Raw genomic sequence first — 13,914 nt, forward strand, 5'->3', positions numbered from 1 at the left:
AAAGCAAACCCTAATTACTCCCGGACCCGCCGGGTACGCCCATGGTCCCCTCCGGATTGTCCGGGAAGGGACAATGGTTCTTTGTGCTTTACGTAGTGCCAGGCGGCGCGCACTGTAGCCACGCCCCGGCCGTCGTCACTTGTCCTTCTACGGCGCGTCACTGTGTAGTCGTCCGGCACAGCGATGTGAACAATGACTGTTTTTCCGTCATAAAGGGAGCGTTGCTTTACTTTAGACCATGTGACCAGGATAAGACCGTTGGCGTATCCCGGTCCTAGCCGAGATTAGATTGTCCATGCTTGTCCTGCAATCACATAAGACAAACTAGAGATGCCGGCACACTCTTGGTATGCCGGCCTGTTATAAAGTCGGCTTAACAATGCCGGCGTACTTGTTTACATCGACCTTGCTCTCGCCATCCCGGATAATACATGTCGTCGACCCTAACTCTACCCAGGGTCATCCCCCGACAGAGATTCAAAAAGCGTTACGCAAAGTTCAAGTCACAGAGCAAATTCTGAAAATCCCATCATATAGTTTTTTTAGCGGGGACATGACCGTCGCATTGTTATTCCTGGCTCTCGTAAACCCTTGCTTTTAAAGATGTTGTCCTTGTTCCATGCATCAACAAACACCTTCTCTTTCTGAACAAAATGTTTTTTTATCGAGTTTCATCCTGACTCCTATATAGCTATAAATATATTCTGTCATTTAGCATAAGGTTGTGCAACATTTTTCACTTTGCACTAGGCAGGTTAGGCATATAAAAATATTATAGTTGCACCTGGTCACATCCCGCTTGGAACTCGATAACAAGACGTAGTCACGGATGGGCTTGGTGACATGAGGAAGGAGAGTTGGCACACAAAACCGACGTTTCAATGATAAGTGAGATCCACATGTTAGAGAAAACGGAATGAGATGGGACCTAGTGTAAACTGCTATATTTTTATGCTTTAAAAAAACCCTGGTACTGTATGTTTTTATGCCAGCTCAGATGCATAGTGAGGACAGTCATAAAACCTTGTGCAAAGTGGCAGGAACACTAATCTACCTAGCGCAACGAGTAATTTACTGACGATATGCCTGCCTCGTACAGCATGATTCTGCAAAGAGGCAGAGGGGAATCGATTCATGACCATGAAATGAAACTTTTTTGGACCAAGAAATGGAACTAGAATGTCCTTCAACGTGTTGGGCTTGTAGATCCAACTATTCTTGGGCCCATTAGGCCTTTGAATTCAGTTACAACTCATGGTTACGTCTTGGAGCTGATTTGTGATCACATGATAGAAGATGCCTGATGCATATCATCATGCATTGGCATCCATGGTTAGCTCGCCCTTGCAGATTTTTACCGCTTGCGATTCATACGGGATCGATCAAACTCGGAGTGCAGAATTCGGTGGCAGCAGCAGGTACAACCGAACACGGGCGTAAGACGACGCAACGAACTGCAACTAGCACAGGCTGCAAACCCAACGGGACCGCCGTTGTTGCTGTCGTCCTTCCCGTTCAGGTTCCGTTGCCGTGCGTGCGAACGCGGCCACTCCGCGGGCACCGTAGCCGCGCCGCACCGCGCGCCTTGGTCCTGTGGATTATTTTGTCGTACCGTTGTCGCTATCCCTTCCCGTCCCTTGAAACAAAAGCCAAATCGATGCCACCTCCGTCCAGTCCATCCACCTTTCGGCCTTTGCGTAACGCCTTCCTTTTTAATCTCCCCTCTCACACACCCGCCTTTGCAGTCCTTGCCTTGCCGTTCTGCGCGCGCCGCTTTGCCCATTCGCTTTTGCTCCCTCCCTCCCTCGTGCGCTTGGAATTGGAGGGCCGGCATGGCGGAAGAGCAGCAGCAGAGGTGGCAGGAGGAGGGCCACCACCGGCTGTGCGCCAACAACTGCGGCTTCTTCGGCAGCCCGGCCACGCTCGACCTCTGCTCCAAGTGCTACTGCGATCGCCACGGCCAGCAAGCGCCCGCCGCCTCGCCCTTCTTGCTCTCTTCCTCCTCCGCCGCCGCGGCCGCCGCCTCGGAACCGTGTGCCGCGGCCGCCTCTGAGTCGTCGTACTCGGCGCCGGCGCCGGCGCCGGCGGCGAAGGCGGGCAGGTGCGCGAGCTGCAGGAAGCGGGTGGGGCTGACGGGCTTCACGTGCCGGTGCGGGGTCACCTTCTGCGGGACACACCGGTACCCGGAGCGGCACGCCTGCGGCTTCGACTTCAAGGCCGCCGGCCGCGACGCCATCGCGCGCGCCAACCCCGTCGTCAAGGGCGACAAGCTCAAGGAGAAGATCTGACCCTGTCAACGAAGCACGGAAGGGGTCGCCACGATCAAATCAACTCGCCTCCTCAACGCCAAGAGGAGCAAAATTGAAGACGGGTTCCAAATAGTTACTACTGCTGTAAGCTCTGTCTCTGCTGTATGATGTCGATGAAATCAATCGTCAACTGTTGAAATGAAAAATTCGTTTCGAATAAATTCTACTACCCCCATTTAGAATGTGATTGTTCTTACTTTCTGGTGACATGAACAGAGAAGCGGGTCGTCCAGCACGCTGAATCGGAGGATGCGTGATGCTTTTTAATTTGGACCCCGATCGACTCCTCCGTCTACTCTTTTTCTTTAATTTGGTAGACACGTTTGACGTTCTTAATCCCAGAAACAGCAGCCGAGGGCGGCTAGACGGGTCAACAAGAAGTTGCGAAAAGATAAGCATAAGAGAAGGCGTCAAATTATTAGAGAAGCAGACTGTACACATGAATGTTCAGGATGGTCGCCTCTGACCCTCCGCGTGCCGACACCAACATCAGAGTTGCTGCCGCCCCCACCCGTGCCATCAGACCACTAGTAATCTGACGGGGACTTGATGGAGTTTAGCAATGAGCTTCGTTAGGTCTGAACAAGTCGTGGGTCAGTTAGTTGTTGGCTGCTCTTCGATAGAAACAATGAGAGCAAGAAGAGCCCATGTCGAAGCCACCGGCAATGGAAGAACCTCCGTCCAACAAAAAAGATGTCTCAATTTTGATAAATTTGAATGCATCTATACACTAGTTCATGTCTAGATACATTCAAATTTGAGATCTTTTACGGTGCCTTTAGATCACTGTGAGCCATCTATTTTTTTAGATCCGAAGGTCCACATTAATTTGTAATAGTGGTAAAAACAAGAGTATCAAAACAGAATAGCAGTACGTGCAAGGGCAAAATGGATAATCCGAAAATAAACTCCCGCACAGTTGAAAGAAAAAGCAAACTGCCGCAAGAAATGCTGGCCAAAAACCTCTCCATCGTCTTCCCCGCTTCCACCAAGCTGCTCCTGCTCTCTACAGCGGCGAAGGCATGGCGCTCTCCCATCTTGCCGCGCCCGACCGACCAAGTCATGGTCCCGGCGAATCGCAGCACTGCCCACTGATTCCTCCGCCAAGCAGCATCGCGCGGACGCAAGGAATCCGAATCACCAATCCACCAATGAATTCCTTGTACCGACCATTGCGTCGCCGAAATTTTGACTCACCACCGCTGCCGTGTGCCATTGTCGCCGGCCATCACGGGACAAGCAACAGGGCAGCGATGTGTTTCTTCCAGATGAGATCGATCTTTTTGCTACCGATCTGTGGTTTTGGGGCCGATGGGCCTAGTCCTATTAGGCCTTTTAATGTTTTTAGGAAAAATAGTTACAAGAAGTCTAAACTGCCCTCGGTAATTAACATTCTACTACGTCCCTCTATCTTTAGTATCAAAAGGTACCGTAAAAAACCGAAAAATAGTTACAAGAAGTCTAAACTGCCCTCGGTAATTAACATTCTACTACGTCCCTCTATCTTTAGTATCAAAAGGTACCGTAAAAAACCTCTCAAATTTTGACAAACTTGAGACATCTTTTGTTGGACGGAGGAAGTATATTCCGTCCAACAAAAGATGTCTCAAGTTTGTCAAAATTTTGGATGTATTTAGACATGATTTAGTGTATAGTTGCATTCAAATTCGGATGGAGAAATACTTGTTTTATTCGCTCAAAAAATTTAAACTTTGATCAAGTTTCTAAAATAATACCAATATTTACAACACTAAATTAGTTTTATTAAATCAATGTTTTTATAACTTCAACCTATTTAACTTTCTTTGACTTAGGATAAAACCTAAAGCATCTTATATACAAGGAAGCATCAGCAAGAGCTAGATAATGAGAGCCGATAGCAGATGTTGTCGCTAGATAGCAATCGGTTCACACGTAATTCAAAGGTGAACTTGCTCCCGGGTGAAGAGGAAAAACTATACTCCCTCCCATCATAAATTGTTGTCCTAAATTGTTGTCGAAACATTACATGCATCTAGACGCGTTTTAATAATAGATACATCTATATTTGGGCAAATTTGAATCAAGAATTTAGAATCAAAAGGAGTAGTATCTAGACGCGTTTTAAGAATAGATATATCCATATTTGAACAGATTTGAGTCAAAAATTTAGACATTCCGCTATCTACCCGAGACAACCTCGCGTGGAGCGTGGCTTACTTTTATCAAATAAATGCATCCATCAACCTCGCGACTGTTCCTATTATCGATAAGCAATCCGCCTTCAAGAGGCCAGACTTGCACCATGGTCAGGAAGAGCACATCTATATCTTCCTGCACCAGCTGTGGCACATGAAACGAAATTAGGATCACCGAGACAAAAGATAGCAGCAGCAATGAGCACGAACAGTTAGCCGGAGCCTTTGCTGGGGAACGTACAGACTCGCGCGCGATACAAGCAGATGCACGGTTGTGTTACGATGTCTGTCGAAGATTCAGGCGTCTCTCCCCTCTTGCAGTGGCTGTGCGTAGCGAAATCCTGCCTATGAACATAACCATTACAGTTGATTGTCCCTACCGACCATAGGAAAGATTTGCATCTTGCTAGGTGAGATGCTTAACAGCCTACATGTAACAACACCCAGAGATTCTGAAGAGTACGGGAGCTCAGAACGAAGTAGAAGGTGCTAAGCGGCTAGAGCTCCGGGGCCCGGGCATGCACATACATTCTGATACAACTGACAGACACTACAACATGCTTACTGGCGTTTCTCCTGAAATTCTGATACAGACACTGACACTACCAACCATGCTTAGTAGCATCTCCTGCAGCATGTCCATCCAACAAGCCTGCCAGCGCCGGCGATCAACCAAGAGAAAGGCAGCACGACTGCCCTAGATGCTACTGTCACCATATTCATCGCCCCGCCGACCACAAAATAACGCCACTACTCTAGCATTCCATACAACCAGTAGGCAAAATGCAGGGGACTAACTACATGTTAACTAACCATCTGCGTCCTTCACTCGTCTGGCACCAGCTCCATGTTCTGCTCCTCGTACCTCACCCCAACCAGGAACTGTATGCTCACCTGCACAACCAGGCAACAACACGCAGCGACATCGTAAGCAGTTCACTGGTGACCGGTAAATGAAGCCTAGTAGTTTGGCAGGCATCTCGTTTACCTGCTTCGGATCGTAGACGGCGAACTCGTTGTACTCGAGCGGCCCATCCTTGTTTCCAGAAGGCACCAGCTTGCCGCATGGCACCTTCACGTCGTCCCTCCAGGTGATGTGCTCCGAGTCGTCCGTCGTCTTCCTCCCTACCCCCTTCACGCCGACCTTCTTTTCCTCCATAGATTTCACATCCTATATATTGTGCAAACAACAGGAGAGCAAGCATCAGATAGGAGCTACAGGTTTAAAGATTTACTGAAGGCTCTGCTGCATACGAGGTCTGACTGAGTACCTCTGCCCCCGGGGTGCCTGTTATCTCTTTGATCTCCTCTCCCAGAGAAGCCACTGCCAAGACCAGGTATCCTTCTGGACGATCCACCGCCGTGAAGCCATAGCGAGCAGCCTCGGCTGCTGCGTCCGAGCAGACTATAGCTTTACCAAACTACACCAACAGCATACAGGATTTCAGCATAATGCTCAGTCCATCCACTAGTGGAAACCAATCACATAACTGATAAACATACCATGTATCCTGGCACAGGTAGATGACAAACAGCAGGCAGGAAACCTTTATGTATATGCCTGAGCAAGTTTGAGCTTCTAGTTCCTGTGGAGCACAAAGAGGCTAGTGTCAGAACAGACGACAACATCCACAGTACATAACCTAAATTATGTTAATGCACTCGTGGTTTGGACCATTCATTTGAGAAACATACCACACCAGAGAAGAACTTTGTTTGGTAAATTCTTGATGTCGTTATAAGAAGGAAATGCACTGGACTCAACAGCATATATCCGATCAATGGACACACCATAAACCTGCAAGAAAACAGATCACAAGGTAGAACCGTGTTGGAGAAAAGATAAAAGAAGAGCAGTATGATATCTTACCACATCATCAACCTTGACAGGTTCATATGTTTTCTCCAGATACTTAGCAATCATCTTGTAATCCTCTGAATCCTCAACAACACAGTTGATTGAACAACCGAGCTTCTTGTAGCATTCAGACAGTGGGTCATCTAAGGTTGACCCAAATGTATCCCCTATAAGATGAGAAGCAACATTTATGTCACGGATCGTCTCGAAACCAGAGGCCACCTGCATGCCACACAATTGTCAAAATATCAGTACATCAACCAAAGGGACATAAAACGGAGATAATGCAAAAAATTAAGGAATAAGGTATCCGCCGTACGTTGTCAGCGATCTGTTCAAATCCCCTCATTGTATATGGCCGAGTTGTGGGGAATAGGGTGAACCACTTGTTGCTTATTTCTATCCAGAATGCATCAGCAGCAGGGCGGGACTCCGGCGCTGGTTCCGCATCTCGAATCCACTGAAGTAGCATTTCCTCCCCTGCAAATAGGAATAGTTGACGCAGGCTGCAAAGAAAGGCAAACAGAAATGTAGAGGACAAACCTCTCTTCAAATGGAGATCTGTAAGCATCCCAACAGGAAGGTCAGGCAGATCTTGGGCCATCTCTGTCAAAGCATACCTGTTACACAAATCAGTAGGCATCAGTTTTGATGGATCTTCCAACGAACAGAGGGCATCTAAATTAGGAGACTAAACACTACATACATTTCAATGATACGAAACAGAGACATTTGATTTTCCAATTATTTCACTAAGAAACAAAAGGCATATTTTCCAAACACAAATTTATTCAACATCTTCAACTAGCAATGCAGAAATAAATTAATTGATTCTTATATATTTTTGGCTGCACGTACAGGAAAAGAGATGTAAGGGTCGAAATGCAAGGCAGATTTTCCAAAGACAAATTTATTCAACACCTTCAACTAGCAATGCAGAAATAAATTAACTGATAGCTATATATTTCTTGGCTGCACAGTAGCTTTACAGGAGAAGAGATAGAAGGGTCGACACACAAGGCAGATTTTCCGAAGACAAATTTATTCAACACCTTCAACTAGCAATGCAGAAATAAATTAACTGATACCTATATATTTCTTGGCTGCACAATTGCTTTAGAAGAAAAGAGATGGAAGGGTCAAGCTTGCAGTGTGCTGCTGCAGATCCCAAATGACGAAGTGCCACACCTCCATGACGCACATCGTAACCAACATCCTGCAAAGGAAAAGAAAGAATACAGTAATGTTGCTGGCAACCTGGGTTCCCCTTGAAAGCATGAAATCAGAAAAGAAAGGAACTAGAGAACGAAGTACCATGTCCAAGGGGTACATCTTCATACTCTTCTTCTCAAACTTCTTTTCTCTCTCCCATGGCTCGAACTCATTTCCAGTAACCTCCTCAAACAGACGAACAAATTCCTTAATAGCATCATTGACACGGCTACCAAAATCCTCAACTCGTTCCTCTGCCATCTGATCATGGCCAATCGGACCCTTTTTGTAGTAAAGGTGTAAGCGGTTGTCAGGTACCATGATCAGCTGCATAATGCAAAACCTGCATAGAAACGGTCTAGTAAGTACTTGAACCAATTTCTACTTGGTTGCCACTCAGACCTAATTCTATATGGTAACGCAGCAAATACATACTGGTTCATCTCAGATCCCAAGTCGCACACCGAAAAGGCACAATTGTAGATGACACCATCGTCCTCAAAGATACGCCCACCATCTTTGTCCAGTTTAGAGTCCTTATGGACTGATCTTTTGCCAGCAAGCTTCAGCTGCTCAATACAAACAGCACTGTTAGAAACTAAAATACTAAATGAAGCTAAAATTTAAGGAAAATGCACAAGGTAAAAACAATGACCTCTGCAGCAAGAGTCTCAATGGCCTCCTCACTTGGATCAAGCTTGTCCAGTGGTAGTCCTTTGCCTTCCGGAACAACATCAGATACAATGTCATAAGCAGCCAAAGGTTGGGCTTCCTTCTTCTGGATGCTATCAACTATCCAGTTCTCACTGACGATAGGAGTTCCACGCTCCCTGTGCATGCAGGGTCCAATTTGTCAAATGAACACATGATCAGGGAGCATAATGTAGAAGCACTTTTCAAATAAATATAGAAAATGAACTGCATTAATATGTGCATCACATTTTAGAGAATGGAGCATAGTTAAAGACAAAAAGGTGATCAGCAGGGGATTACAGTGCTTCAGCAAATCCTCCCGAGCCACCTCTATCTCTCTCAGCTGGAGAAGCAACCACACATGTGACACCTGTGAAGGCAAAGGAAAGAACATCAATCATGTACCATCAAATGTTCAACAGTTCAGTTCATACATGACACAACCAACAGGATAGTACAACATGATACGCACCAAGCACAGAATTACTGACTTTTCCTCCATGCTTCATAATTTGCTCCCTGAAATAAGCCTGGACGGTTTCAACCAACATGATCAGATTCATGCAACTGGTCAACATAACACATAAGGAGAACAATCTTCAAATACAATACATGTGAGCGTGACATCCGTCCAGACAATGCAATCATCATGCCCGAGAAGATATGGGCCTCTTCATCCATATCACGTTTAGGGTAACCCTTCCCTTCTTGTTGCTTCAGCCACTGCAACAAATGAAATGCAGATTACATACCGCTCGCGATGTGAGGTAAATGCTCAAAATGTGACCTTATTACCTTGTTCACAAAATCATTGCTCACGTCATCCGGGACCTTTATAGGACCACCTTTCCTTGGAGGATTGTTAGTGCGGAAAACGCAGCTAGCCCACTCACTGTATTTCCCGGTACACTTGTATTTCCACCCCATACACTCAAGCTGACCACCACAAATCGGGCACTTTTCGAGAGGCCCGTAGAACAACATATCCTCGCTGTGGTCATCAAGCATATTGTTAGGCATTAGTGTATTGAGCGGAGTAGCCGAGGTTTTAAAACAGGAAACTTTCATTTTATTCGTCTTGTCAAGCTTGTTAAATAAATTAATAAAAATTGGCTGTGTTGATGCAGAGGCAGGGGTTTCAACCTCCTTTTCGAAAAAAAAGGAAACTTTCATTTATAATTTCAAATAAACAATACCAGCTCGGAACAACTGCATCTTCTGATCCAGAAGCATCTTGCTCATTGGCTTCAAGGATCTTGCGCATGTCATCAATGGAGAGGTGTTCTCTTATGGCCTTGCAGAAGCCCATGAACTCTTTCGTGGCACTATCCTTTCCATTTAGCTCAGATTGATCAGCTTTGAGCTTCTTGGTCTTTGTTGACGCCTCAGGCTCGACCGACTTCTTGTTCTTGGCGGGCGCCTGCTGCCCCCCTTCCTGCTCTTTGTTTTCAGCCTTCTGTCTTTTCGGGGCAGCCTTCCCTTCTTCAGCCGCATGCGTCCGTGATCTTGTCTCGTGTACCTACATGGGCATCAACATTACACAATCTGGTGAGCCACATAAAAATACTAGGAAAAGATATTAAGCGGGACAAGCGACATATATTAGCCATGATCCAGCATGGGCAATTTAAAAAGTTAAACTGCATACATCATGCAAAAACAAGGGAAATGATTCTAAAAAACAAACAAAGGAAATGATCAGTTTTCTCCAACTCGAGTAACCGAGCAAGATCCACAACACTAAGTTCTACTGGAGTTCAATCCCTTCCCCATACGAGTAGCAAAGTTTTAACAAACAAAGAAGGTACCAGGTACAAGTACTATGTTTGCATCCTCAAGGCAGGTACATGCAAAGCAGTGCGTAGTGGCTATTCCGCAGTTGAAACACAAAAAATTGTCATATTCATGGTCATGATTGGTGGAACAAGAGGCTCGTCATAATTTCAAAAGGATGTTAAATTAACTTAAATCCATCAGACATGAGGGCATTTCAGAATCAATGGTACAACCAACGGCATGTTATCGATATTTGCCATCAATAGACAAACCATTCTTGGTCAATCACTCAATCTAGCAAGCAGCACCACAGTACTAGATTACCCACCACTCCCAAACTAAGTACTTTTTTGCAATCCCAGTCACAAACACCAGAGGATCAAAGAAACAGGCGCGAGCAAAATGGAAGACATCAATGAGTACAGAACAATGTTAAGTGCTAATTTGCAACAATGTGTCATGTATAGACTGGATGGATGAGATGAGAGACACAAGAGCATACCATGGTGGCCGGAGAGCGAGGAGACGGAGGGAGACTGTCAAGCAAGGAGCATCAGGGTCTCGATCCATCCTTATCCCGGGGTCTAAATAGGCGCGGAGCGGCGGAGGGCGGAGGCGAGGGGGTGAGGTGGGGAGTTTGGGTGTCGCCGTGGTTGGGCTCCAGGTGTGCGCTCGCCTGCCTGCCACCGCGACACGTCGCCTGCCGCTCGCTCTCATGCAGATGCTAGGTGCGGCGTGGCTGCGGCTGGTGCTCTTGGGTCTCTGTGCCTCCGTGAGCCGGGCAGGACAGGCACGAAGCTTGTGGAGGCGTGGGGGAAACGGAAGGCGTCTTGGGACGCGGACTTTTTCTTTGAGCGGTGGCCCGTGGCGGTGGAGCGGTTAAATACTTGGATCATGCCGGCGGCTGTCTCCGCTACCAGATTACTGGATTTCGCTCGACCACAAAATGCAGTTTGCTTAGGTTTACTGGCTTTTGGCTTGTATAGAAAAAAACGAGTTTATATTGGTATTTAGCCTTTTCTATTTGTTTCCGGCTATTGTTACATGGTGTGGGTATAAATCTTAGTGGACAGTATCACAGACATCGGGTTAATATTTGGACGCCATTACTAATCTCTTCTCTTCAAACACACAATCGAGATTCAACGACCGAGCAATCAACCTGTTCCTAACTAAAAATCAGATAACTTAGATATTGCAAACCAAAAGTGTATAATGCCGAAATTCAATGCCATTTTTCGTTGCGTGAGCCCTGATTGCGCTCTCTGAATCTCGAGGAGCTGCAGTTTTCTAATGCCGGCCTGCATGATCTTGTGCTTCCTTTTTACCGTGAGGAGGTGAGAAAAGTTATCATGGCTCTAAACCCGGACAAGGAGCCTGGCCCCGATGGATTCACTGCTAAGTTTTTTCAATCTTGCTGCCACATCATTCATCTTGACATCCTAGCAACGCTGCAACTATTCCGGGAAGGGAATGGTCAGGATTTTCAGTTTCTGAACTCGGCATCGATGGTCCTTCTGCCCAAATCGGAAGATGCTTGCTCCCTGCTCACTTCAGACCGATAAGCCTCATTCACAGCTTCGCCAAGATTGTCGCCAAGTTGCTCGTGCTCCGCCTCAGGCCCCACATGTCTTTGCTTGTCCGCCCTTGTCAGAATACTTTTATTTGGCACCGGCAAGGCCTCCGGCAGGGCGACCCTCTCTCGCAGCTGCTCTTTGTGCTAGTCATGGACTATCTTAGGGCAATGGTTGCGGCCGCCGAGGGTTCTAGCCTCTTGCTTCCCATTAGCGGGCCTCCTATTGCCTCAAGAACGTCTCTATTTGCGGATGATGCCGTCATGTTCATCAACAACTCCTCTGTCGAAGCGAACCACGCAGCTGCCATTATTGGGTTATTTGGAGATGCGACTAGTCTACATGTTAATTTGGCAAAAAGCTCCATCTTTCCGATCTGTTGCCCGGGTCCAGATGACCTCCAGAATATCGTCGCACCCTGCCTTGTTCCCTTAATTCTTTTCCTTGTTCTTATTTGGGTATGCCTCTCTCCACGTCCAGGCTGCGAAGGGCTGATTTCCAGCCAATCATTGACAAGGTTGCGAAGAAACTCAGCGGTTAGAACGGACAGATCCTGTCCCCGGCCAGCAAGCTCACCCTAGTCACCTCTGTCCTCTCGGCTATCCTGACTTATCAGATGGTCGCGATTTCTTAGCCGCTGTGGGTTATTAAGCAGATTGACAAGATGAGAAGATCCCTTCCTCTGGTCTGGCTTTGATCACTGTTGTGGGGCTAAATGTCTTGTGGCTTGTAGGAAGGTTTGTGTGCCTAGACAGTTTGGGGGCCTTGGTATCCAGGATCTTGCCTTGCATGGTCGTGCGCTTCGTGTCTGCTGGTTATGGATTGGTTGGCAGGCTGGGGATTCAATCCGTTTCCGCTTCTTTGCGAAGGACAAAATGGCCTTGGTGCTGTTTCAGGCCGGGACTGGTTTCAAGCTTGGGAATGGTCAAAGATGCTCTTTTTGACATGACCCGTGAGTTGACGGTGCCTTTCTCAAAGAGTTGTTTCCGGCAGTTTTCGCTCACAATGGCAGGATGCTCTCAGTCCATGATTCTTTGCTCAACAATCGGTGGATTGCCGCCATCAAGAGAAACCCGAGTCCGGAAGTTCTTGTCGATTTCGTGACGCTTTGGATGATGCTGCAGCTTGTCGTCCTTTCTGACAAGAAGGATGAGGTTAGGTGGAAGTTATCGGCCTTGGGTGCATGTTCTGCTGCCTCTGCGTACAAAATCAGTTCCATGGTCGCACTCTGTCCTTATTTGCGAAAGTGCTATGGAAGCCTAGGATCCCTCCCAAGATTAAGTTCTTTGCTTGGATTGCTTCTCAAGGGAGATGTCTCATAGCTGATCGGTTGGCCATCAAAGGTATCCCGCATGATCCGCTCTGTTCGTTCTGTCGTGTTGTCAATGAGACAATGCCATATATCCTTCTGAACTGCCCCTTCGCGCGGGGTTTTCTTGCTTCCCTCACCGCCAAGCTGCACCTCAAGTTCGTCGCCCCGTCGCAGCCCGACACTTCTACGTTTGCATGGTGGCCGAGGGCCTCAACCTTGCCGCATTCCGCCGCTGCCAGGGAGCGTCTCAACTCCGATCCTTCGTCATGCTCGCGTGGTGGTTCCTTTGGCTCAAGAGGAATGCAAGAGTCTTCCAGAATTGCCGCAGAAGCCTCGCCCAATTGAGTGATGCCGCCTTTGATGAGCTCTTAGCCTCGAAGAGGGCCGGATGTAAGGTTGCTTTGGGTTTAGGATGATTGATCGTTGTTGGTTCCAGACCGTTAGGCCTCCAGAGTAGCTTATGTTTTTTTTTTCCTGTTAGGCGTTGTACATATTTCTCCTCTCTCTTGTAAGCTACCTGGCCTCTTGGCTTGTCCTTTTCATCCTTAAGCAATGTGTTTCATAAAAAAAATAGAGCATATAATATGTGTCTTTTTAGTTAAAAGTCAAAAGCATAAGTGAGTAAAGGTCATTGCACGCATATGTTACCGTATTCCGATGAGGTTGCACTTCTTGACTATTGTTGACCGGCCGCGTAGGTTGCCTGCCAGTGTGGGACATGAGTTGGGCACAGACTGAAAACACGCATGAGCATGTGATTTTGCACTGTACCCGACTACAACCCTTTTGTTACCATAGACGGTTCCACACGGAAAATTTGGAAAGCTTAAAGCATGTATCTAGTCTGTGTCCAACTTGTGTTCCATATCGGCGAATAGTCGTAATCAACGGGTGACATGTCATTGAAATACAGTATCATATGCGTGCAGTGACTGTAAATGTGATATTTCGCCTGGTTCAGTGACTCTCATTTGCGATATCCAAAACACAATGACATCAGTGA

The 13,914-nt window shown here is 46.9% G+C and overlaps 2 protein-coding genes across 2 annotated transcripts; one reads left to right on the forward strand and one right to left on the reverse strand.

The window, feature by feature from the left end:
• Window positions 1-1,670: 1,670 nt before the first annotated feature.
• On the forward strand, window positions 1,671-2,491 carry LOC100843994 (zinc finger A20 and AN1 domain-containing stress-associated protein 5). Its single transcript, XM_003575017.4, has one exon. It carries the CDS (start codon window positions 1,833-1,835, stop codon window positions 2,286-2,288), a length of 456 nt encoding a protein of 151 aa, XP_003575065.1. The 5' UTR covers window positions 1,671-1,832; the 3' UTR covers window positions 2,289-2,491.
• Window positions 2,492-4,962: 2,471 nt separating this feature from the next.
• On the reverse strand, window positions 4,963-10,876 carry LOC100844295 (poly [ADP-ribose] polymerase 3). Its single transcript, XM_003575018.4, has 18 exons — window positions 10,528-10,876; window positions 9,446-9,768; window positions 9,045-9,240; window positions 8,862-8,972; window positions 8,722-8,779; window positions 8,550-8,619; window positions 8,212-8,386; window positions 7,992-8,125; window positions 7,659-7,899; window positions 7,433-7,560; window positions 6,888-6,964; window positions 6,664-6,824; window positions 6,357-6,566; window positions 6,182-6,284; window positions 5,990-6,072; window positions 5,758-5,907; window positions 5,475-5,657; window positions 4,963-5,380 (listed from the first exon to the last, which is right to left on the reverse strand). The coding sequence occupies exons 1-18, from the start codon at window positions 10,528-10,530 to the stop codon at window positions 5,312-5,314; spliced, it is 2,475 nt and encodes an 824-aa protein (XP_003575066.1). The 5' UTR covers window positions 10,531-10,876; the 3' UTR covers window positions 4,963-5,311.
• Window positions 10,877-13,914: the final 3,038 nt, after the last annotated feature.

The sequence above is a fragment of the Brachypodium distachyon genome, chromosome 3 (genome assembly GCF_000005505.3).
Source record: "Brachypodium distachyon strain Bd21 chromosome 3, Brachypodium_distachyon_v3.0, whole genome shotgun sequence".
NCBI lineage: Eukaryota > Viridiplantae > Streptophyta > Magnoliopsida > Poales > Poaceae > Brachypodium > Brachypodium distachyon.